The sequence below is a fragment of the Acipenser ruthenus genome, chromosome 5 (assembly GCF_902713425.1).
Source record: "Acipenser ruthenus chromosome 5, fAciRut3.2 maternal haplotype, whole genome shotgun sequence".
NCBI classification, from domain to species: domain Eukaryota; kingdom Metazoa; phylum Chordata; class Actinopteri; order Acipenseriformes; family Acipenseridae; genus Acipenser; species Acipenser ruthenus.
In genome coordinates, this window is record NC_081193.1 from 69,247,425 (window position 1) to 69,273,694 (window position 26,270).

General features: G+C 37.6%; 2 protein-coding genes across 2 annotated transcripts in view; one reads left to right on the top strand and one right to left on the bottom strand.

Annotated features, from left to right (window-relative positions):
- LOC117403276 (neuroendocrine convertase 2) overlaps positions 1–12,000 on the top strand; it is a 60,317-nt gene extending 48,317 nt beyond the window's left edge. Inside the window, exons 11-12 of the mRNA XM_034005306.3 lie at positions 2,583–2,810; positions 10,317–12,000. Coding sequence (XP_033861197.1) covers positions 2,583–2,810; positions 10,317–10,803 — 715 coding nt within the window. The 3' untranslated portion in view covers positions 10,804–12,000. The remainder of the gene's footprint in view (positions 1–2,582; positions 2,811–10,316) is intronic.
- A 614-nt stretch (positions 12,001–12,614) lies between these two features.
- On the bottom strand, positions 12,615–22,613 carry LOC117403274 (filensin-like). The gene is made up of 8 exons (XM_034921405.2): positions 22,099–22,613; positions 21,497–21,557; positions 20,302–20,397; positions 19,247–19,339; positions 18,712–18,825; positions 16,892–17,112; positions 14,492–14,583; positions 12,615–13,844 (listed from the first exon to the last, which is right to left on the bottom strand). The coding sequence occupies exons 1-8, from the start codon at positions 22,467–22,469 to the stop codon at positions 12,910–12,912; spliced, it is 1,983 nt and encodes a 660-aa protein (XP_034777296.2). The 5' UTR covers positions 22,470–22,613; the 3' UTR covers positions 12,615–12,909.
- Between the last annotated feature and the right edge of the window lie 3,657 nt (positions 22,614–26,270).

Sequence of the window (26,270 nt, forward strand, 5' to 3'; positions counted from 1 at the left end):
GCTATTCGTGTTGGATACACCAGCATGATACTTGTTTGGTTGAGTGTTCGTTTTGTTTTGTTTGTTAAGTGTTTGTCTAGTTGTTTTGTTAAAAACTTTTATTTTGGAAAAAACTGGTGCACCAGCTCATTTCATTCACATTTCACCCTCAGCACTGTGTGTTCTTCCGGGTCTGTCTTCACCAGTGCAGCCACCCTTGTGACAACGAGGGATTGGTCTCTCAGTTGTTCTGGATGATAGGTGACCAATCCTCAAAGATTTCCAGCTGTAATTCCTTGAGGGATTTTTGGGAAATGGAAATCTGCTGCAAAGTCTTGCGAAACAAGCATCTGCCATTTGTATTGCAACATACAGCTTCTATATATCACAGAATGCGTGACATGGATTACATTTGTAAATCAAAACAGTCTTGTGAGGTACACAAATATGTTTAATAAATGTTGTAAGTGTTCCTAATTTTTTGTTCCCTCAAATGTGCTCTGAGATTTGGTTTTGATTCACTTGAAAGTAAACAAAAAAAAGCTTTTCAATTGAGGTTGCCACCTCCGAGATGCACTGGCCACCCCATGTGTATTTCTATTTTAATGTTATTATTTTTCTTACCTTATGTGTGTAGGACACAAGGTAGTGATGCAGTGAAGCAGCAGGTTGATTGATAGATTGATGCTGTTGCATATTGGTTAAAATGGTCAGGTATACTGATGTAAGCTTTAGAGGGACAAAAAAAAACTACATAACTATATGCATCCCGGTATGAACATTGCATCTGTAAAATCTCACAGCATACCACTTTCAGTGTGACTGCACTGTCCCAAGTAAAAAAAAACAAAAAACACATTAAATCTTTTCACCGGCAACCGGCAAGGCAGTACAAAATCCGTCCAGGTGGCAACCCCACTTCCAGTCCATGATGGTATACAGCTATGTCTGATGTCAGTGAAATGATACTTTCCCATATTAATTAACATGTAGCAGTGTATCTGCTCCAAATTATTTGTTGTATGTAGGAAAGTCCTGGTTCTTTAGCTGCTTCAGGTATGTGTTCATGTCCTATATACATCAGTAAAAAGGAAAGTTATAATATGCCACCAGCCGTGGGTGGCAGGTATACATATTTTATTAATGACTCATATAACTTATAAATGAGTCACAGAATTAGTTTAGCTTCAGATGTAGAGCATCCAATGTAAAATAAAAAAAAGAGTTAATGGATGACAGTATTTATATTTACTGCTGTTAATATCATTGTGGGCGTTGTTAGGATTTTTCTATTTAAGCAATAATTTAGCCACTACAGGGTATTCATTATTGTAAATGATTGCATGCCTCAGGACTCCACAGAGACAATCACAGAGAAGTTTAATTATTCCTGTCAATTCCACACCCTGTAGTTTAACCTGGAGTGATAACATGACTCAGTGCTGGATTGAAGAAATCAGCAGCATTAGAGAGTTTCCAAACCATGTTTTGCAATCTGAGGTGCAAGTACATCATGTGTTTGTGTGGCGCTTAATGTCATAATGTGACAGTGATTTTCAGTGCAGTTGCAGGTTAGAGACTACTGAATCCAAAACTGAATCTGTAACTTGTTGCAAGGTGCCATTGCAACTGCATACATGAAAGCCAGAAAATAGATTCACACAAAGGTATATGTAATGTTGACCTTTCTGACTGTAAGACTTTCATTGTCCATCACACTACAGCCTTTGTAAAGCTTTCTCTCCATAGCACCACGCTGTAGCTTTGAACACATATTATCATTGTGTTAAAGTGTCAGAGCCTAACCAGTAGAGTGCAGTGCTAGGCAATGTCAATCTTGGTGAAGGCTTTGTGATTGTGGAGCTGTCAGATAAGACTTCATTTAATGCCCATCAGCACTGATGTTTATTTTTCCAGTATTTGGATTCCTTGTAGACGGCATACAGACTGTGCTGTGACGCCATAACGCATGAAGAGAAGACAATCATATATTAAGCAGAACTACTACGGGTTAACTTTTCATTTATCAATACTATGGCGTATTGTTACTGTTAAGAAATTAAAATTACAAGTGGAAATTATGTATAACATCAGGGTTGCCCACCGTTTGCCCTAATCAAAGCTTTAACACAATGTTGTACAAGGTGCTGGAAGTTTTCTCAAGGGATGTTAATTTATCCAGTTATTAATATTTCAAGAATGGGTGCAGTGAGATATAGGGTGAATTGTCATGATGAATGTGTCATTCAAGTTAATTTTAAACTTGCCTAATTGGATTGAGATCTGGAGATTGTGGTGGTCATGTTCTTCAAACCATTCTGACATGGTGGATTGGTGCCGGTAGCTTCTCCATTAGGGTATAAATGCAGCACTGTTGGGTGTACTTGATCCGCAATGATACTTCAGTCAACTACGGAATGCGTTCAGCCTTCCAGAGTAATCAAGGGATCCAAGGTATACTAGGAAAACATGCCAGGGTGATGGCAAATTCGATCGGGTAGATATGTCCTAATAAAGTAGCTAGGCTGTATGTTTCCTGCATGTTTGTATTAATGTTATTTTTTTAAACTTATGATTTTCTTTTTCTTTACTCACATTTACAGTCCAAATCTAACCTGGCGTGATATGCAGCACTTGGCAGTGTTAACATCCAAAAGGAATCAGCTGCACGATGAGGTTCACCAATGGCGTAGAAATGGCGTGGGTTTGGAATTCAACCACCTCTTCGGATATGGAGTTCTTGATGCAGGTGGCATGGTCAAAATGTCAAAGGACTGGAAGACAGTTCCTGAAAGATTTCATTGTGTGGGAGGTTCAATACAAGAAACACAGTAAGTGTTTAGTCCATGACACTTTCCTGCTGTATCTCAACTTGTAGTTCTTACATTGTCCAGATTGCTTTGCAACATTAAGCAGCAGTGTTTCGCCAAAGAACATGCATACTGTAGTAAACGGTAATGGTGGTATCCAGAGAAGGAGATGCAATCAGAATCAGTACAAGTTAAACAAACGATTTGGGTCTGTATAAGCCTGGCTGTTTCGTACAAGTGGTTAAGATCTGGACAGGCAAGTGTGTCTGCCTGCAAACTGGGTTATCCCCACGTCTATATTAGGAACACCTGCGCCCACCAAAACGCTTCAGTATCAAAGATACTGCTTTTGCTTGAGAAGGGCTACACTTCACTATTTTAAAGGGTCTTTTCTCTTGAAACATAATAATTACACAATTATTATCCCATTTGATAGTGCAAGTTGTTGGAGTAAAACGTTTTTTGCTCAAATAAGATTCACAACATGCTTTGCCTTTTTCATTTCTGATTACTTTCAACAAAACTACAAATATGGTAAATAATAATAATAATGTATTCTATAATTCTTTATTTGAGAAATTTCTAGAAATTATAAATTTCCATTGGGGTATGTAAACTTTTGACTACAACTGTGTGTGTGTTAGAGGGTAGTAGGTGTAGTCTTTGGGAGGACGTGGGCAAACAGGAAGCTTGTGGGCAAACCTCAGTGCTACCTGGCGACTGAGTAGTGGTTTATTAATTAAAAATAAACAAAAAAACCAACAGGGCCAAAGCCACAGTCAGCACCCAGGCAGGGTAGCAGGTATTACAAAAATAAACACAAAACCCCCAGAAGTACCAACTATGGTAGAACCGGGTTAAAAATAAAAATAATAAACAAGTCCCACACAATAATATAGAAATGTATTTGCTTGCGATTGTAAGTCGCCCTGGATAAGGGCGTCTGCTAAGAAATAAATAATAACACAAAAAAATAGTAGCTGCCGTTCTTTAACTGGCCACATTAGTGGTGGTGGCGCTGTGTCTGCAGTTGGCTCCTTCCAACTCTAGCTGCGGCATACTGCAGCACTCACTGCCCTGGGTGGATACGAGACTTCCGGGTACTTCCGAAGCACACACTCGGGAAGAGAAGGAGAAAGTAGGAGTCGGGATGCAGGCAGCCGCCTGTTCAGGGGTCTGGAACGGGAGCAGAGGAAAGTAGCAACACACATACAACAGTGCAGTGTACTCCTGTTGCTAACCCAGGACAGAGAGCCCGAATGCAGAAACATTGCTATCTGTCATATGGAAAACCATATATCTAACATTTTTCAATCACATTAGTTTTCCACTCTCCCCTTCCTCCTCCTCACCAGGAGACAACAGCAGCGCTGGAAAACTAGTGTCTTCACTCTGCCTCAGTCCATTTCCTCCCATAGGACCTCTCTGAGCCCAGGGGAGAGAGCCTCTGATCTCAGACAGCACCCTGTCAACGTGTCTCTTGCAGCGCCAGCCCAGCCTGCCAGCCAGTTCAGCAGCACTGAGCCAGTGAGAAAGCCCAGGAGACATTAGGTGGGTCAGTCTGACCACTCCTGCCTTCATAAACCTGGTCCACAGTGCCTCTGAATGGTGGCGAGGTGCTGGGATAAGTGAGTTAAAAAAGAGAGGCTCCACCTATAGACACTGGCCGGTCAAAGCCTCGTCTTGTCTATCTACTTTAATATTCTTCCACATTTTAAACATTTGCATAAAAAAGAATCGGGTTGGAACTGTTCAGAATGCTGTGGTTGCGTTAAAAAAACATGTTTCCCTGAACCCAGCCCCCCCACATTGTTGAGGAAAAAGCAGGCCAGCTTCCTCTCCAGTGTACAGGAGCCTGTGCACCGCCATCATTCTGAATGCTGCTACCCTGCTGGACCCTACCCCCCTGGGGAGGGTCCAGGCACATGAATCTGTGCCATAGCATGGAAGCAGCCAGGTTGTTAATTACCAGTACCTTCTCTCTGTAGGACAGATGAGACAGCAGCCCCCGCCAGCTCTGAAGCAGCCCTCTCAACTTGTCTACAAGGCAGTCCCAGTTTTGCTCCATTTAAGTTCCCAGATAAATGCAGAGCACCTGGGGAAAAACAAGAGGGCCGCTCTCTTGTCAACTGCCTGACAGGAAGGTGTCACACTTGGCCCAGTTGATCTTGGCTGACGATGCCCCCTGGAATGTCTCAAGGCTCTTGTAATACCTGGACATCCTGGTTACTACGGATAATCACATTCACATCGTCAGCATAGGTGGACACTTTCACTGCTACAGGATGGACGGAGCAGGGCACTGTCCAGCCCGACAGCCTGCTCCTCAGCAGACACAGCAGAGGCTTGATGGACAGGGAGTACAACATGCCTGACAAGGAGCAACCTTGTCTGATGCCCCTGCACACTGGAAAAGGACGGCTTAGCCCACTGTTACTTTTTAAAACACTAAAAACATTGCTGTATAAAAGTTTAACTTGGTTAATGAGGGCCGAAGCCAAAGGCTCCCAAGATTTTTTTATTTAATTTTCTTTTTATTTAGTAGTCGGCAATTGTTTTTATCATTATTTCTCCCAATTTGGAATAGCCAATTATTTTTTAGGCTCAGCTCACCGCTACCACCCCCACGCTGACTCGGAAGTGGTGAAGACGAACTCACGGTGTCCTCCGAAGCATATGCCATCAGCCGTCCGCTTCTTTTCACACTGCAGACCCACCATGCAGCCACCTCAGAGCTACAGCATTGGAGGACAGCGCAGCTCTGGGCAGCTTGCAGGCAAGCCCGCAGGCACCTGGCGAGACTACAGGGGTCGCTGGTGCGCAGCAAGCCAAGGACACCCTGGCCGATCTAAGCCCCCTCCCCCCGTGCGGTGCTTCACATATTTCTTTCCACTTCAAGTTGTTTAAGTTCCGGTTTGTTCAAGTTCACATCTGTGTAAAGCCGTAGTAATGCAGATACTGTAATCTTTAGCTGGAAACTTCAAAGAATCACAGACTGATAAGCAGAGATTGGTTTCTCCTACAGGTTTTTTTTTATGGATGGTCGCTGGTCGCAGATGACAGGTGGTCGCTCTTCACAGATAAATTATAGAGGAAAAACGTCCCGTGGCCTCTGCAAGCAGTCTCTCCTGACAGGTGGTCTCTCTTCAAAGGTGGTCGCTAAGGCAGGCTTAGTGTAGCTTGTTTCTTGAGATGCCCACGGTTAGAGCCATCCAGGGCATTACCTGTTGAGCTTCATATTAATCAAATAGGCTCACGGTGGCCTTGGGTCAAGAGAACTACCATGACAAGAGTTTTTTTTCCTTATTACTTTGCATCCAATTACTTTTAGGCCCCATACTTAGGATATCTTATGTTTTGGATAATTACAACTGATTATGAGTTTTGAAATAAGAGGTTAGTAATTATGAATTACAGTAATTCACAGTATGTGTTGGTACAGGTATGGAGGGGAAAAAGAAAACAAGGAGTCTGATTATTTTATATAAACAGCATGTTATAAACTAGGCAGAAGTTTAGTTGACTTTGGAGCACATAAAGAATCTATTCCTTTTAAAACTCTCAAATTGGTTAATGGGTTAAACTTTGAACTTGCCTCAAAATAGGGCCTGCGTGTTGTTTATCCGGTGTCTGTAATTCTTTTTTTGTAAAATATGCATGTCAGTCATTCGTTTTTGTGTTTAATTACTGTACACACTGATTATGGTATTTTTGGAGTGAAACATGTTTGTGTGCAATCCGCTCTGCCTCTGCCTGTTTTAAAATACAACTTAATTGATAATTGAATATAGAAAAATCACTGAAGACTTTTTTTTCTTTTTTCTAACATGATGCTGAGTCAACACATCTGATAAGAACTTATTAATAAATTGTGTTTATTTTTTTAATTCATCCAAAAAGTGAAACTCTTTTGGCATTGACCAAAAACCCTTTTTTATAAGGTACTGGGTCACACTTTATTTTAAGGGCCGTTTTTTTGTTTATTAACTGTTAACAAACATTATTAATTTTTAGCTTATGGTTAGGGTTAGGGTCAGGGTTAATAAAAACTTGTATTACCACAATTACTACAGTAACAATTTGAACCGATTTCAAGCATATGATCGACTGGTTATTGATCATCCATAGGGCTCTGGTGTTTGATTGATCATCCATAGGGCTCTGGTGTTTGCAGTTTTAGCTGGCCTATTTATTATTTACTAACAGTTAACAGAAAATAAATAATGTACATTAACATGTTTATTAGCTGTTTGTTAACATTTAATAAACAAAAAAATGGCCCTTAAAATAAAGCGTGACCAGGTACTGCACTTATCACATAACAGCACAGTGTGTGCTGTACCTCTTTTGCAAGAAAATATAGTAAACTGCATCATGAACCACAAATAAGTAGTATATGGTGTATCTGTGTTTATCTGTTAAAACTTAAAATCAGAAATCCTTGCCATATTACAGGTGAACTGAAACTATGAAAGCTAAAAAATCCTGGCAGCTTGCAATAACAACCGTAACAGCCTATTCTTAAGAGAAAATGGTAAAGGAAAAGAAGATATTTACGGACACGGTGGCAATGAAAAGTACTTTTAGACTGTACAATTACAATTATGCTTTATAAACAGCTTCCCTAGAGCGATTGTGTTATTGCCAGTGTATCTATTGTTAAGCTTCTCTTTTACTCAGTCAAGGCAGAGAGTAGATACTGTACCTAGGTAGAGAGAAACTGAAGACCATATTATACTGTACGAGACATATCTTTTGGATCTCTAAAGGATGTACGTGAAAAGGTGCTCAGTCTTGTAATTTGTACAGTGAGGAGTAACTGAAGAACACCTGAATTTCCACAATATGTATTTTACCCTGAGTATGATAATAATGCAGTTGAAAAACTGTTGATATAATGTCGATGTATTTATCAATAGCTGCAGCAGCAACAACTAAGGAATATTATTTAAAAAATTTTAAAAAATCAGATTCTGTCAAAAGTGGTATACAGTATATAGCATTATCAAATGCAAAAAGTGTATGTCGACAAGCCTGTTATATAATCAACTGTGTATTGTGTATGATTATTTTGAACAAAACTATGCATTTTAAAAACCTGTATGCTTTTTAAAATGCATACTTTTGTATAAAATATTCGTACACACACACACAGTTGATTATATCATGCTGTGTTGATATTGCTTCAATCCTTCTGTACAAGTTGTTTTTTGCAATCTACGAACATTTCTCATTTGTTTGATTGCTGATTAAAATGATACAAGGGCTACTAAATGTCATCACTGTTGATCTATATTATTATTCTGTGCTCCATAAAGCATTGCTTCCCTGTCCCTGTTAATTAAGACTGCTGATTGCCCAAGGTCTAACGTTGCCCGTTGTAATTCTCATCTTTGTTGCACAAATACATTGACAGTAAATCAAACCATAATGAGGGTGTGCTAAGGTTAAGTTAGTAGGTTTCAAAAAAGAGGCTTTGGTATTAAAAAAAAATATCCTGTTGATTCTTATACACCATTCCTTATATGAAACATATCGTGTATATAAATTTAAAAAGCAAAATGTCTGTTCAGTATTTGTGCTCAGTTATGCAAAACGTTTAAAGAGATAGTATCATAATTTAACCTTCATATTGTTGGACATTAATTTATGTTTATCATTATGAGCAATTATATCTCATCTGGACAAGTTTTCGTGCTGTTTGGTATTCTTTTGTTTTCCGGATATCGGAGAGACTCATCTTCTGCAGTAAAAGCATTGGTTATAAAAATGTGCAAAGCAATTACTATCGAAGTGGTATTTCATTTTTGCATTTACTGTTGCAGTACTACAGGTATTTTACAAAAATGTTAAAACTGCAGGTTTTAATTATGCATGTTGTGTCTACTTGTCAGTAAAAAATATAAACCAACAAAACATGTCAAAAACATGAATAACGTAGTCAAACTGGTAGTGATTGTATTGATGTTTTCTGTTCCCGCAAATACAACTCCACTGCGAAAGGGTTTTATTGTTTATTCAACAACACACCCATGGTTTATACTGGAGAAGTTCTTACCATACCCTGCTGCTGCAGGTGACACCAGCCAAAAGCAGACAGTTCAGCTAGCTCAGGGGAACTGGAACGCAGCTGTTTATATATGTGGTATATTACATTTCAAGAGAACCAGGATAAAATAACTATGCATTTTATAGATCTGCAATACTAATGATCCTGAAGTACAAATACACCTGTCATTTCTATTTTTAAAAGCACGTTTGCAGTGCTTTTAAAACGTGTCAATTCTTTTTGGACAAGGATTTACAGTTACCAAATGTTAAGAAGACATTTGTTTAAACAAACAAAAAAAAATCACATTTGAGGAACATTTTATTAAATTAGGATATGTGGCACATAGGGCTTACCAGCCACTCATGTCTTTCACCTTTGGTGAAATGATAGACAGCCTGGCCTCTAGTGGAGACCACATTACAAAACCACTATGCAGCTTTACACAGTTTGCATGCTCTGGCCCAGAAAGACCCCAAACTTAATCACAGGGTGGTGTTCCGGTTAGGACTGTATCTGACAGCAGCCAGTGCCGTTCCCCCTCAAGTCTCATGGACACGACATTCATAACCCCCATTTACTATGCATTTGTATTTCTAGCAGTTTACGGCCAACAGTAAAAGCTTGTAATTACTTGGCATGCTTTAATGTTTAATTTATTAGGCTATCCCCACATATGGTAATTCATTAGCAACATCCCCTGTCAGGTACAGAGTGTTTTTCCACCCTTAGATCAGTGCACTGTCACTCAGATTCCTATTAACTTCAAGGGTCTCTTCTAAGAAGTAACCTTAAAGTCTAGACTGCAAGCTAGTACTGAGAAAAATATAGACATTCTTAAGATGTTTAAGCAAGCCTATCTTTATGAACACTGTTCATCTTTGCTTGGTATTATTCTTAATGTATCCTGAACAGTAGCAAAGCTGCTGAATCTGTAATGTTGGCATTGTAAAAACCTGGAGAATTTTAGATAATATGGATACTTTAAAATATATATTGTATACGGTATATATCTCATGGTGATTTGCTAGCTGTTTAAAAAAACAAATGTAATATTTGTACAGTCCTCCTCTCTTGATTGTTGTGAACTTCATTGCCTATTTTAAGTCTCTGATTCAAAGTCTCAGTTTTACACAAACTTTCCTCCCTTACTCAATATGAGCTAATAAGAGCTAATAAGAGCCTCCATCTACTTTATTAGCTTGTATAACCTATGTATGGTGGGTGCATGTATTGGTATGTTTTAAATATAGATTCATGGTGAACCTATATTTGAAATATATGAAACATGTCAAATATAGCTAACATGAAAACGTCACTGTACACTTACTTGAGCCAATGGGGAAATTTGACACTGACAAGCTTAACCCACTTGAAAAAAATATATGGTGCAGTTAATGAAAACCGAAGGGACTTGTGATAGTATTGATATGGTTACAAATTCTTGTTAACTAAGTATCTTAATTTTACTGTTACAGCAAAATACCATCAAAAGGCAAGCTGATTTTGACAATTACGATGGATACGTGTGAAGGGAAGGACAACTTTGTCCGATACTTGGAGCACGTCCAGGCAGTGATCACTGTCAACTCCACCAGAAGAGGAGATCTGAACATAAACATGACCTCTCCCATGGGCACAAAATCCATTCTGCTGAGTCGCCGCCCTCGAGATGACGACTCCAAGGTTGGCTTTGACAAATGGCCTTTTATGACAACGCACACTTGGGGAGAAGACCCCAGGGGGACCTGGGTCCTGGAGATTGGCTTTGAGGGGAATGCACTGCAGAAAGGGATGCTGAAGGAATGGACTCTGATGCTCCATGGAACACAAAGTGCCCCTTACATAGACCAAATAGTGAGAGATTACCAGTCCAAACTGGCCATGTCCAAAAAGGAGGAGCTAGAGGAAGAACTGGACGAGGCTGTGGAACGAAGCCTGAAGAGTTTGCTGAGCAAGAACTAGCCCTCCTGTCATCTGCATGTCGGTCTTCTCTTTCATAAACTCCATACGCCTTTAGTCCAGTTTCTACCCTCCTTTCTGTGTTTATTAGCACGAATACAATTAATGTTTCTTGTGGTCAGATAATCACAATTTGTAAGTTAGTTTTTTGGGGTTTTTTTACACTTTAGTATATGCTGTTACTATATTTTGTTTTCGGTCCCCTGCCCTAAACCTACTACTTGTATGTACAGTTTATGTACATGATTTTGTGACATACTACTTAAAGGTTAATATCTTGCAAACAAAGCAGTGACATTTTTTTCCCATTATATTTTTGTGATAAATATGGTTTATATTGTTTTAGATTGTTTAGAGAGAGAGACAGAGAGAGAGAGAGAGAGACAGAGAGAGAGAGACAGACAGAGAGAGAATATGAATCACTGACTTTGTTATTAATAGAACAGCCCAGCCATTTCACATTTCAATGTAGATTTCACAGCTCCTGATATTTGCTCCGTTTTAGAAAAATAAATATGTCAGCTTCTCAAAGCTGTTTACTCCAAATCATCATTAGTCTTTTTTTTTTTTTTAAGAAAAGGAGTAACACACCTAATACAATGACCAAATCAGAAATAAACTTTTCATTCAGGGGCTTGAAAGTAATCTTAAATAGTTTATTATTCATTTTGGAATTTTACTTGGATTTTGTTTTCCTTTTGAGAAAACAATTGTGCTGAATACATTTTGGAGTAAATAGGTTTGATTTTCCTCAAAAAAAAACCTTAGTTCAGCATTCCAGTTACAGCACATGTTTTATTTCAAAGGCTGCACTAAATTAAAACGATAGCATCAATGTGGCCACAGCAGTGGCAATAGCAGTGGTACAATTCTGTTTGAATCTAGGCCTACATCAGTACAAGGCACTGTTAAGACCCTGTGAAGTACATAACTGTGTTACAATTTATTGTGCAAGCCCAGTGGAGTCTGATACCAAGTGATGCTTTTGGTTTGAGTGTACTGTAGTTTTACTTAAATCTTGTTAAGGTGCCGTTAAATGTTTAAAAATTCCATGTGATATATATTAGCACTAGTACCAAACCTTGAAATCCTAAAAGAATGAAATATATCTTTTTTTGTTACTGTAGTCTTCTTTAGTAAGACAAAGCTTCATCTATATCATCAATAAATTGTTTTATTCCTGCATAATAATTTAGTGAATTTGAAACCATTTTAATCCTCTTTTGGCAAACTGTTTTTATGCATTGATTGCATTGATCTGAATTCATACCAGTTTATAAGACAGAATTGACAAAACTTTCTGACAAATACTGAAATCATTTTGAAAATTACACTTTTAGCAATAATAAATGTTTATCTTTAGAATATTACTAATTTCAGATATTAATATAATTATAATAAATGATCTTTACAGCACTTTACAGTACAATCTTCTTGATAGGTACATAATTTCTCATTTGAATGCAATGGGTGTTTATTGTGATTAAAATGTATTTTTGCACACATTTCTACAATGAGTAAATGCGGTATAATTCTGCCACCTTGTGTCTGGTATAGGCAAATGCACTGAAGCACTGTGGTGTAAATGAGGGGACCTTTTTTTGTTTGTTTGTTTTTTTTACAGTACGTTTATGGCCACATTTACAAAGATTTAGCCTGTGAGTTTTTAAAAGTCTGTTTTGAAAAATTGAATGCAGTTTGATTAAAAAAGTAAAGTAAAAAGTAAAAAAAGACACATTTTCCATAATATTTAGGCATGACAGCCCAGATATGTTTTTTTGAGTACAGCACTACATACACAGGAGAACTGAAAGTATATTTTAATGAATCAAATGTGATTTTATTAAATCGCTTTAATACACAGCAAAACTGTGTACAGGATAATCACTGTAACCCAATTTTGCAAACTGATAGCTGATTATGTATACTGTATGTGGCAATTCAAAACTCTGGGTTCAATACTGTATAACATTCTCTGTGCTCCGTAGCATTACACACTGCATCTTCTTTCCCCAGGTTTATCAGACAGTAAAGGTCAAATTTCTTAAATGTGAAGCACAACAGCACCTAAAAGTTACAACCACTATCTCACAAAGAACGACTGGCAAATTAGGAGCTTTTGTCTCCATGTTTCTTCTTGGTCGTCTTCTCAATCATGGTCTCCACAATCATTGCGGTCTCCTCATAGGCCTGAATTTGATCATCCTCTGAAAGCTTTTCCACAGATTCAACCACCTCCACTTTTTCGTAGCTCATAGAATCAGCTGGTGGGTAGGTTCTTGGTGGGGGCGTTGTGGGCAAAGGAGGCATGCCGCTCCGGTTCTTATCATCATGGTTGTTGTCTTTCCCATTCCTGCTGCGCGGTCTGGGTGGATGCCTAGGTGGTACGCTTGGTCCTGGGCAAGGTCCTGGTCCTGGGTCTTCAAAGCTTGTTGGCGTTGGGTGATCTCCATTGCCTCCTGTATTATGTATTCCACTATTTCCATCCCTTCCTTTGCCCTCGTCATCCTCCTTTTCATCGCCTTTTCCATTTTTCGGTGGCACTGGTAAGGGGGGAGTGGGTTTTCCATTGTCACCAGCCTTATAAAGATCATCTGGAGGCATCAGATCATTCTGGATCTTAACAATGATCTGACCACTGGAAGGACTCAATGAACAGAAGAATGGGTCTACGTAGCTCGCTTCGCCTGTCACAAGCACGTAACGCCCCTTAGTGTAGAAGTCTGCAATGGGCTCTGGCTTCTTGTATCTTCTCATTCTCTCCCTCACGATGTTACACAATGAATCAAAAGCTTTGCTGATCTGAGCTCCATCTGGCACATCTTCTGGTTCAACGTCCTGATACAGCATCCCATGTTCTTCTTTTCTAACCTCTTCATCGTCCACATTTTCTTCTCCCTCTTCTCTTGGATCTCCAGTTTTCTCTTCAGCGCTGTTGTCTGTCACATCTTTTGTGGTGATTTCCTTTTTTTTCAGGACCTTTTTGGCAAGGCTTTTCTGCCTGGGTTTAGCACTTGTGATATCTTGGACAGCCTGGGTGATATCTTAAGAAAAAAAAAGACATTTATCTTATAGTAAAGAAGTTTATATTGCTTTATTTTAAGTTATATTAATAGCAAGATAATTATTTAGTGACTACACAGAAATCATGATGGAATGCTTATGAAGTAAACATGAATTCATGATTCCCCATTTACTCCTACAGAACCACAAACCTAGAAAGAAGTCACAGTTACCATGAACAAGGTTAACATCAAGAATAAGTGTTAAATGTACAGTATCATTAACTTGAATTTAATATGAACTAAACAGAGTAAGAAGACATATCTTAATTATGTTATAAATACACGTAAGTATGAATATGTAAAATACATAATAAGGTATTTATTTCCAACAACATTTAACTTGTGAGTTAAATCCTTTAGAATAGGGCCCTTTGCAGTCTATCAAGCAACATATATGAAACACTGTGTGAGTAACAGGCTATTGTTCAGCTATAATATGCTCTTATGGTTTGCAGTGACCAATTGCTTTCAAAGTGTGGCTTGGTGTGGGCTGCAAATCAAGTAGAGAATGCCGCACACCTCTTGCTGCATATTCCTGTTTGTTAAAATGGTGTTCCCAACCCACACTTTTCAACCAAGACAAATGGTAAATACATAATCGTGTGACCAGGCTCTGCGCTTCTTACCTTTCCCTCTTGTCATGATTGAGGGGGTGTGGCTGTATCGGTAATTGGTTGTAAACAAGGTTGTAGGAGTCCCAATTATTGCTGAATTCAACCTAAAGCGAGAGAGAGAGAGAGAGACAAAAATCAAAAGCATTGGAACAGTTTTAAGAAGGCCTTCACTGTTGTCAATTATTTTCATGTACTTTTTCACTACTTTTTTAGTGCATTTATTGCTAAACATTGAAAGATTTATAAAAGGGACATGCCCTCACTGCCCTGTGCTTCATACCATGGGTTCATTTTAATAATGATACATAGATCTGTATAAAATGTGTAGTTTGCGTTCCTGTTTCTATTTTATGATTTCCCCAGCCTGTGTTGACTAATCCCATAATCCAGGGGTTTTCAACTGGGGGTACACGTACCCCTGGGGGTACTTCTAAGGATCATAGGGGGTACGCAGGAATGCACAAATAAATATGAAAGTAAAAGAAAATAATGATCTTGAATTGATTTTTTTTAACAGTATTATATATGGCCTATGTTACTCCTCTCTTAAAAGCTGGAAATCCATCTGACGTGACAACTACAGTACATTTCCAATTTGTCAGTTTGGGCAAACATTTGGGAATCTATGGTCAGTAATCAACTGAAATGTTACTTGGATGCTAACAACATTTTAAACAACATGCAGTCTGGTTTTAGGTCAGGTCATAGTACTGTGACTGTAGCATTGAAAGTTATAGATGATATCAAAACGACTAGATAAAAAATCAACATGTTTATCTCTGTTTATTGATCTTTCCAAGGCCTTTGATATGGTTCATCATGCATTACTCAATAAAAGATTATTGAGTGCTGATATGGGATTGCAAGCAGTTGGATGGTTTCAAAACTATCTTACTAATAGATCACAGATTGTCAAACATGCAAATCTGATGTCAGATCCTGTTTTGTTAAATAAGGGTGTTCCTCAAGGATCTATTCTTATAGTTATTGTTTATCCTATATAGTAATAACATTGGTGATAACATTAAACACTGTAAGTACCATCTTTATACAGATGATACTATTTTATACTCATGTAATCCCTCCCCTTCCTTGGCAATCAATCATTTTGATAATAAAGTTACTTTAGATAATAAAGTTATTGAGATAGTTGATAACTATACGTATCTGGGTATCTGGTTGGATAGTAATCTCGATTTTAAGGTCCATATTGATAATCTTGCAAAAAAATTGAAATTCATGATAGGCTTCTTTTATAGACTGTGATCTTGTTTTTCTGTAGTTACAAAAAAAGGCTAATTTCTTGTATATTCTTACCACAAATTGATTATGGGGACACAGTCTATAGGTTTGCATTGCCCTTAACATTAGCAAACTGGATCCTATATATCATGCAGCCTTGAGAAATATTACGAATTCAAGGTACAATACTCATCATTGTGTGTTATACAGTTTGGTTGGCTGGACCTCCTTGGCTTTGCGAAGGTTGAAGCACTGGTATATTCTGTTATATAAGGCTATTCTTTGTAAATTACCTCCATATATAAATGAATACTTTATAGTCGCTTTTTGTAACTACAGTCTAAGATTGCATACATTTGTTTTTAATTTTACGGTTCCTAAAGTGAACAGAGGCTGCTAAAAGATAATTTGCCTATTTTGCTCATTGGTCTTGGAATGATTTACAATCTAAACTTAAGTTGCAGTCCCGAATAACTTTAGTACAATTTAAGAGCAAGCTGCACGATTATCTACTTGAGAGTTGTGCATGTTTTAAGTAGTTGAGTAGACTTGTTACTGTCTGTTACTATTTGATTGTTGACTGTTTCACTGATTGTTTACTGTATTAATATGATTTGTTTTTGTCTTAAGTATATTATTTTTGTATCTGTTTTTGTACCATGTTTTATTGTGTTGCTGCTGCCTTTCTTGGCTAGGTTGCACTTGTAAAAGGAATTTAAATCTCAATGTGCTTACCTAGTAAAATAAAGGTTTTAAAAAATATAGTATCTCTAGACAGAAGGGCTACATTTTAAAACCCCTGCCATAATTCATTCCACTTATTAGAGGTGGGACAAGGGCCCTCTAGTTTTGGAAGCATTCCCTCAGGACTGTACCATAAGGCTACCACATTTCTGGGAGGCTCAACCGGTACTTAAAGTAAGACATTATTTCTGCAAATCATGACTTTCCTCAGAGTTTCTTCGCTCACATTTTCTTTTTTTTAAATGTCCTTTTACATTCACAATTAATGAAAATGTCTGTAGGTAATTATGTTTTTTAACGGAATGGTCAAGTTTTAATGGAGCGGTTCTGCAGTTGGTGAATATTTAGTAGCAGGTGAATCAGAGTGTATTGCCTGAGCACAGTGCAGCAGTGCTTGTGACAATAATAAATACAAAGAGTTTTTACCTGTTATCTTCGTTCTCAATGATTCTCTTGTATCTGTCAAGTTCATTTTCTAAAGATGTTCGGTACATGGCCAGATGCCGGCATTCGCCTGTGTACTTTTCCAAGGTCCTCTCAGTCTCTTCTATGTCTTTGCGGAGAGCTTCAATCTGCTCGTTGTACAATTGAATCTCATCATCGTAACTCTCCTGCGTATTCTTGATGGCCTGTTCCAACACTGAAGTCTGGGAAGGGGGAGGGGGGGTTTGGGATGTTTACAAACTATAAACTCAAACCTACACTATCCACATGTTGCTCAAATAGTCCTATTCAAGCCAATAATCATGTTTTTGTAAAATAAACATATATTGGTCCATTCTAATGATGTTCAAAACATATCACATGTTTAACAAACATTTATAAATACAGGAAAGTAGTTTATTACACCACCATTAAAAGCCTTCATGTTGTGGTATAGTCTTTTTTTTATTTTTATATAAATCTTTATGTTACTTTAACACTGCATTGCTACAGTATAAGCGATTGCTATTAATGGATCCCTAAACTATATTGTGGCTATTATTTATACTCAAAAGTATCCAAATTTTACAGTCAGTGCGGGTTGGTAGTCCATTATGTACATTTCAATTTTACATAGTGTTGTATCAACTTTATCATGGATAATGGTGGATTGCCAAATACTGAGAAACTGATAGGTTAATTGGGATCATGGTTGCTACATACCTAAGAACTTTGAAACTGTTAAATTAATAAATACCATTTTAGTCAATACCAGTGTACATTCATGTCCTTTCATATTTATATTTTAAAATTAGGCTTTCTAGCTCAGTTTGGAAATAAAGTATTCGCTGTCAGAAGTAATCTAACTGAAAATGCCATAGTTAAGCACAATGCACTGCAGCTAATACTGAGAAATTGATTTGAAAACTACAAAAGGTATCCAATTCTGTACCACTAGAGGCCACTCAAGTATAGAAAGAAAATACATACAGATTTGATAGTTCCACATATAGAGGGTATTTTAGAATGTAGCCAAATCAATGTATCTTGGATGTGAAATTAATTAGAGCAGCAAATTGTGAATTCAATATGTGCTGACAAGAAAGAACAGTCATTCAAATGTATTTGGCCTATGTATTTTAAAAGTAAAATATGAAACAACTAGCACCACAAACATTTAGAATACATCAGCTGATCTTCACTGTAGCCACGATTGTCAAAAAGGCATAGTACTGGCACCATACTTACCTCATTACACCCCTTCCAAAATTCAAAACACCACTACAAAAAATGAACATCTTTTTGAACAAAACCTATTGTACTGCTTCTGAGGGGTGTCCTGGAAAACAAATATATCAATCCACAATTTCATTGTCTTGTTGGAAAACTTAAATGTTTGTGGGTTATCAAGATTTTTTTTTTTTTTTTTGTAATATTGAACAAAATAAGACGAAACTCAAATTGTGGCATATGTTTTTCCAGGACATCTCAAAATGATATGCTTTTCAAATGAATTCAGATGACCATTTCCAAAACCACAATTCAGCTGTATTTACTGGACATAAAAACAGCGAAATAGCTAATAACATACACACCGAGAAGGAGCAAAAGAATACAAAGTAAGACTTTGACAGACAATATTGGTATATCCTCTAGAAATATCCATGGAAAGAAAGCAGGAAAGCGGAATGTGTCACAAAGGTCATTTTGAAGTTATATTGTCTGTGCTAGTGTGTGCTTTAATTGCTTTCAAAGAACCCACTGGCTTTCGGCAATACTGTAATCCAGTTTAAAACACCCTCTCCATTGTCACCATGACCCACCTCAGTTTGCAGCCTCTGCTTCTGGGTCTGTAACTGCCAGAGGGCATTCTTGTATTCCTCTAGCTGGCTTTGCAGGGAAGGCACTCTTCTTTCAGCTAGCAGCTTCTCTTGGCCCTGGTATAAAAAAGAACTGCACATGACAACACTGACCAATTCTAATACATACTGCATATTTAGTCATTCAGTACTCTAAAATTACAAATACAGGGTTAAAATTACACTAACACTTTATAATAAGGATCAGCAAAATAAGTGCAATTACCCATTACCTAACATTTGATTTCTTATGGAATTTATGTTAAATTCATACAACTCAATGGTTAATTTATATTAAATCTAAGCCTAACAATAAATTATCATGAATAAGCACAGCTTTTGAAGTTTGAAATATGCTTAATATATTTAACCTCAAAAAGAATGAATTGGAGTAGCCTATCTTGGAATTCCATCATGTATTTCCACTGTATTGTGGAACTTTGGAACCAAGTTTTATGGATTTTTTATGAATTCTGGAAATCCAGATTAAAATGATTACCTCAGATATTCCCTCTGTTAAATTTGGCATACGAGGGGTAGTTTGGATGATGTGTTGGAGAATGCTGATATAGGTTTGAATTTCAGCAAGGTTCTGTGAGGAGAAAAGGCAAACAATAAACTCATGAAGTTAGTTAGAAGCATAATGCAGAATACATTTATGGCTAGTATCATAGACACCAATCAGCACTAATCTTCAACTACAGTGCCTAACCTAATATCCACTATCGGTTACCTTGCTTGTTCAGGGAGTCAGGCAAGGTGAGGTAAACCTGTTTCCACTATTACCAAATTATGGTTAGTTACAATTTAGGGGACTTCTGTGCTTTAATTAATGTACCTTTTTTTTTTTGTTATCTGTAACCTGCCAATGATGCTTTAATTAGATCAATATTTAAATTAGGATGAACTTTCCTATGCCAATACTGTGCTTTTATTTAGCAGATACCTTTATCCAAGGCGACTTACAGAGACTAGGGTGTGTGAACTATGCATCAGCTGCAGAGTCACTTACAACTACGTCTCACCCGAAAGACGAAGCACAAGGAGGTTAAGTGACTTGCTCAGAGTCACACAATGAGTCAGTGGCTGAGGTGGGATTTGAACTGGGGACCTCCTGGTTACAAGCCCGTTTCTTTAACCACTGGACCACACCGTCTCCTGTGCTTACAATAAACACAAGCTTATCTACAAATGCTAAAACTTTAGCATTTGTTATATAAGCCTACTTTCTCTGCAGTTTTTGTGTATTAATTAGTGTCACATCAATTACATGGAACTGAGTATATTCTGTGTGGTGGCAATGTGATGTACAGTCCTAGATCACAAGAGAATGTGTCCTTGGAAAGAAAAAAAATGGTCTCATAATAAGCATTACTGTGCTAGTAAATCCAGAAGGACTTTAATGTATTTACTGGCAATGCTTCATGAGTGTGGTCCATTGTGCTGTGGAAGAGGGTCATGGGAGCATCTGCATTTTACTCTTATCTCTGCTTCAAAGGTGTCTCTTTTTGAAACTATAATTCCCCAGGCAGTGTAATATCATTATTGACCTACCTTTTTGTGTCTCTCTTTAGTGGCATTTATATCATCCTGCAGAAACTGAGATTGTATCTGTAGTTCCAGGTTCTCTAGCAAAGCAGCATCAGCCTCCTAGCATGAATTAAAAGAATAACAATAAAAATAATTATATATATTAGTTTTATATGCTTCCAGTGGGTTTCCAGATTGCTGTCAGGCTAGTTAATTGCCAATAGCCAATACCATAAATCTGGTAAGGGCAGAGTTATCTTGGTGAATAAGAGGATGTCACAATGCATCTATAGGAACCCCACACTGCATGTGAATAGTAGGACTGAGTCTTATTTGCCCTCATTAGGCAAATAAAGAAAGCTGTGCATTTTGGATAGGACAACATGATTAAAAATGGTCTGATATTAATGTAATTGATATGAGTAAGAATATAAATAGGATGAAAGTATGAGTATTAGAATGGCATAATTCCAAACTGTAATAAAAAAGGTGGGACGATTGCAATGGAATCATCTGCCAAAGTAGAGTTTTCTGTGAACTAATTTGCATTTGTAGCACTTATAGAAACGTTTTGAAAAATACCTTTTGGATACAGTTATGATGCAAGTGCACGTACATTGAAGGAAACATTAGCAGACCACAGTTTGCCAGCAATAGTAACACAATGCATTTGAAATAAATACTGCACAGTGCTGCTGACACTGTAACACACACTGCCATGGTGCTGTGATGGATTGTTTGTGTGCATTGTTTCACACTAACGGAAATGGAAAACATGGAAAGGTCACCCCTGTGGCTCATTGTCTACATTTATTTAATAAATATTCACAAGGATGTCTTCCTTTACTTAAAGTTACATATCACATTATGAAAATAAACATACTTGCATTTTGCAAATATTTCCCTTATATTTGCTTAGTAAATGTACATATTACCATGCTTTCACAATGCCTACTGTATACTGTGCATTCATTTTGCTTTACCAAGGTTTACCATAGAATTCACAATACTTTGCTTCGCACCTAACAACGTACCTATCACTGTGGAAATTTCACAGCCACGCTTGCAGTATAGTTTTACTGGGCTTTACTTCATTTCGACATGATTTTACATTGGTATGCTACACAAGCTTTATAAATGTAAAAATAGTAGGTGTTCCTATCTGAATATACTCAGTCCTGAACTGTCACTACCTAGTTTTCACTCCAGAAAGCTCTACCTTGTTAAACTGCTCCAGTGTCCCTCGAAGCTCCTGCTGATATTCACATTCATTCCTGTATCTGAAAATTACATAAAAAGCACAAATTAAAAGTAATTGTTTTAGAAATGAACAGGAATATGTCTCTTCAAGTTTTTTTATTCTGTTTTGTAACACTAACATTGACTTTTCATCTTTGCAAAAATATTAATAAGGTGTCTTAGGGTACAAGAATACATATTATGCATATTATCATGTTTACACTGTATCCCCCAAAGTATGGGTTATTCAAATGTATGTACTATCCCTGGATGTAAGCCCACTATCCATATACTGTAGTCTGATCCATACAATACAGCAATTTTTCTCTTTTTTTTGTCTTGATTTTCATGAAAAGTGTTCAGCCTCTATCATCTAAATTAGTAGAGGCTGAATGATAGTTTGAACCTTTTTTATCTATGCAAATATTTCTGGCAATGGAGTACCAACTCATGAGTTGATTTTGACACTCTACTTGCAGCCTCCCTGTCATCTTGCTGCTTGAACACAGTTAATTCCATTTAAAGTGTCAAAAGTCTAACTCCCTGCCTTGAATATGGTTGTTTCAGTCACGGATAACTTACTTGTTTTGAAACTCATCCAGCATTCGCTCAGCATCCTTCAGCTCTCTTTGCAGCTTGGAACGATCTGCAGACAACTCCCGTATCTTCATGCGATTCAGGCCAATTTGTTCAGTGAAGGCTTCCTCCAGGCCAGAGAGCTCTTCCATCCTCTGAAGAGTCTCCAGCTGCTTTCTGAAGACGGCATTCCTTTGTTCCAGCACTCGGGCCCGGTTAATGTACTTGGCAAACCGGTCATTTAGCTCTTGTAAACTTTCCCATCCTTGAAAAGCAGACCCCAAGCTGGACACTTCTGGGTTTTTTTGATCTTCAAAAGTGTCTGACCGTTCATATTTTTCCTTGTGCACTTCACGCAAGTAACTTGTCTTATACATCCCTTCCTCTTCTCCTCCTTCCTTTCAAGACCTGTTGATCTTCTCAACTCCCTTTAGCTTGTGGAAAATGGGAATGTTTTAACAGATGTTCACCCTCTGTTGCCGCATGTTAGACTAAAGAGTGGCCCCTTTGCGTTCCTGCAAAATAACGAAAAGTTTAATGAGTCAGACCATGCATTTGGTCCTTCCAGATTTTGTCAGCATATTGTCTCGCTGAAATACAAAAGAGAAACCCATTGTTGATGGTCCAAAGGATTATAAATGGAAAGCAATTTGCTGTGTCAAATGTTTTGTTCTGTAATTGTTTTTGATTTTTACAAAGCTGTTTTGAGGTGGGATTTGTTCGGTGGCAAAGCATGTCACATGTTCCAGTATGCAAAGCTAGCTATGCTCTTTTCTAAAGAGTGGCAAGGATAACAACCTTTAATCTGTGTGCATACAATGACAGTGCTGGAAGGCACTGGAAGAACTGGATTTCTCTACAGCAGCTAGTAACAAGGCTGTTAATTCACTTTATAGTGCCTTCATTGGTTAAGAATCATATGGCCATATTAAAAAACATCACATGTTGTCAGTGATTCTTAAGAGAATTGATACTTTTCTACTGACATAATATCATATGAATACAAATTTAGTTTTAGTAAATGGCAGAAACTATGCTCAGCTTTTGAGTAAATTCTTGCAGAACAGAGCAATGTGTACAGTATTATTTCTAGAAAACAGTTACATTAATACATTTAAATTGTCCATTTGTTTCTCCTGGAGGTAATGGTATACAAATGTACTGCATTATATTGTGGTAAAAGGGTAAAACGTGTACTATAGAAAAGTAAAGGCATAATGAAAGCATGGTAAAGCACATTATACGATGTAAAAGTAATGATATTTTAAGTAATACATTTGTCATATGTAATGGGGGTGGGGTGGAGTGGGGTGAGGTTAATTTTATAGTGAAGGTGAATGCCCAGCCTATAGTTTTTTATTTGAACTGTTTATTTTGGCCCCTTTGCCTTTGTTGTTTTTGTTTTTGTATTCCTTTCTGACAAATTGAGATGATGGCAGTTATCTTTTAAATGTTTTGAGCTCAAAGCAGAAAGCATTGCTGGTATCTTCCAGGTATGCTTAATGTTGCCTGTATTCATTAAAGCGCTCTTTGAAAAATATTATAATCGATTTCTGTAAATCCATGCTAATGGACTCTCATTATAACATAATTGGGAGACTAGTAGTTTGGTTGTGTACTACTGGTATAATAAAGTGATTTTTTACTTGTTGTTTTAAATACAATTTAAAAATATGTCAGTTGGAGAAGCACATTGCAAATCACAGGATCACAGTTACAATAAAAAAACACAGACAGCAGCTTCCACACAATAAACTGCTATATCTTGGACACTGTCAGCACCAAGTGTTAAAACAAATAGTAGATCATCACTCACCGTTCTAAAGATATTGAAAAAAAAGGTCACGCTCTGAGTTGCATCACTGGTGTATCAATGTCCACACTCATAAAACAAATTAGGCTGTCGTGTGGCCTGCTAAAAAAGAGACCCTCTTCTTGCAGAGGCCAAAATCTGAGGGAGAAAATGAACATTCATTTTACTTCTTATTGATCTTTAACCAACAGAAATACATGTTTTAATAAAATGTGCATGCTATTATTCTTTCATTTCTTACCTTTTAAATATACTGTACATGGAGTAAACTAGATTAAACAATTTCAAAATTATAGCTACAGTATCAGTATGATGAAAAAGTTGATGACAATGATATGTAACAACAGTATCTACAGAAAAGTATAGAATAAGAATAGGCAATTAAGGGATAGGTGTACTAAAGTGTTGCGCCTGTCGCAGTAGTTGCAAACCAGCTGCAAATGAGTCGGAAGTCGGGTGAAATGTACTAAACAAGCACAATGCTATTTGTGACTTTTTATCGAATGCTTTGCGACAGCAGTTTCTGTTTGCGGTTCAAGTGTAGAGGAATATGTAGTAATGGGCGTTCCTGAAAAAATTTGCAAAAAGGGGGCGGAGATAGTGCACATGAGAGTTCTCATATTATAATGAGATGTATGAAAGCTGCAGGCAATTGCAACACTTACAATTACATCAATTTGTTATGAACTTTTGAAAGCATGTTTTAAACAATCGCAATTGTTGCTGGCATTTCCCAGTCTGCTTTTTCTTGTGTGTTGCCAGTTGTGCATTTTTGAGGCGAACAGCCATATAACTATTTTTCCGTAAAAGCAGGGTGTACTTACAAGCCTTGAAAACAAATTTCTATGACATTTCTGGTTTACCCAACATGTTGGGAGCAATAGAATGCACACATGTGCCACTAACCCCTGCAGCTCATTCTAAACATCTGTATAGAAATAGGAAACACACCTATTCTATTAATGTGCAGGTGGTTTGTAATTGTGCACAATTTAGCACTGCACCCCTGACTAAATTTGTTGGAGAATTGACTGTCCTCCTGTAAGTATCATAACTTGTCAATGCGGCATTGTGATCTATTTTGTGTTAATTGTCTAGGCCAAGTTAATAATAATAATAATAATAATAATAATAATAATAATAATAATAATAATAATAATAATAATTTAAAAAAAATAACAACAACAAAAAAACGCAAAAATAATTTTGCATGATTTATTTTGTGTTACCATACCAGTAGCCTACAGGCTAAAGTAAAAAGAAAGTATGCTAGGTATTCATTTGATTTTACTGCTGTACTGTATACTGTATAGGCATACTGCACAGATTTATATTTTTGTTTATAATGTAATGTGTAGCCTACCCAAAATACATTAGTGTCATTTCAGTGCAATGATTTATAAATGTATGTGTGTGCGATAAACCCAACACCTACTAATGTCGGAAAAACATATCCAGTTTAGTAAGGGGCTACTGTATGATTATGAAAGGCTTTTTAATAGAAGCACATTTTTTATTTAGGGGTGAAGGTGGAGGCCCCACTATAGAATCTGATGGGATTAAACTGCCTTTCATTTATATATATAATGTCAGCCTTAAGGCTAATTGGGGGGGCACAGGAGAGGGCCTCTTTCCCACTATGATTCCTATCCTTACCTCAATACTGCTTTGATGCAGCCTTTCCCAAACACTCTGGCCAAGTTGATGTGCACAATTCCAGACACAAGGTCCTCAGTGCACCAAAATCCCATCTTTTATTCCTGACTCCAGGTACACGCCTGCTGAAATGTCAGCTCCAGGGAGGGCAGGACTCTCTTTGGCTATCTCACCTGTCAATCTATACTCTCCTATAAAAGCTTGATCACAACTACCGGGTTCCGTCTTGTGTTTGTCCTTTAGCATTCAGCAATTCAATTTGTCTTGACCTGCGGAGCTATTGAAAAATAAGCGGAAACAACATATCCTATCGAATAACATCTCGAATATCCAGACATTGATATGGACAACCTGTCTGATCTATCCTCAGCATAGTCCGAGGATATCCAGCCCGAGCAACCATCTCCAACCAGCAACTTAACACCGCGGCTGGTCCAATACAATCTTTCACCGGCAATACCGAGCCCCAATCTATTCCTGATGCTTAGCAAAAGTATTGAGGCAGATCCCATCTACCCCCTTCCATCCAAGCGCCGCCGTGCAGCTCCAAGAGGCCAGCAGGCCAGCTACGCTTCAGCAGCCACCCCTGCCCCAGGTCCACCAACTCTACTACAAATCAACCTGTCCGACTCAGACCCAAACCTCCAGACCCAGATTCCACCTCCAGCCAATGCAGCAGAAGTCAACATATCTCATCAGCAAATATTCA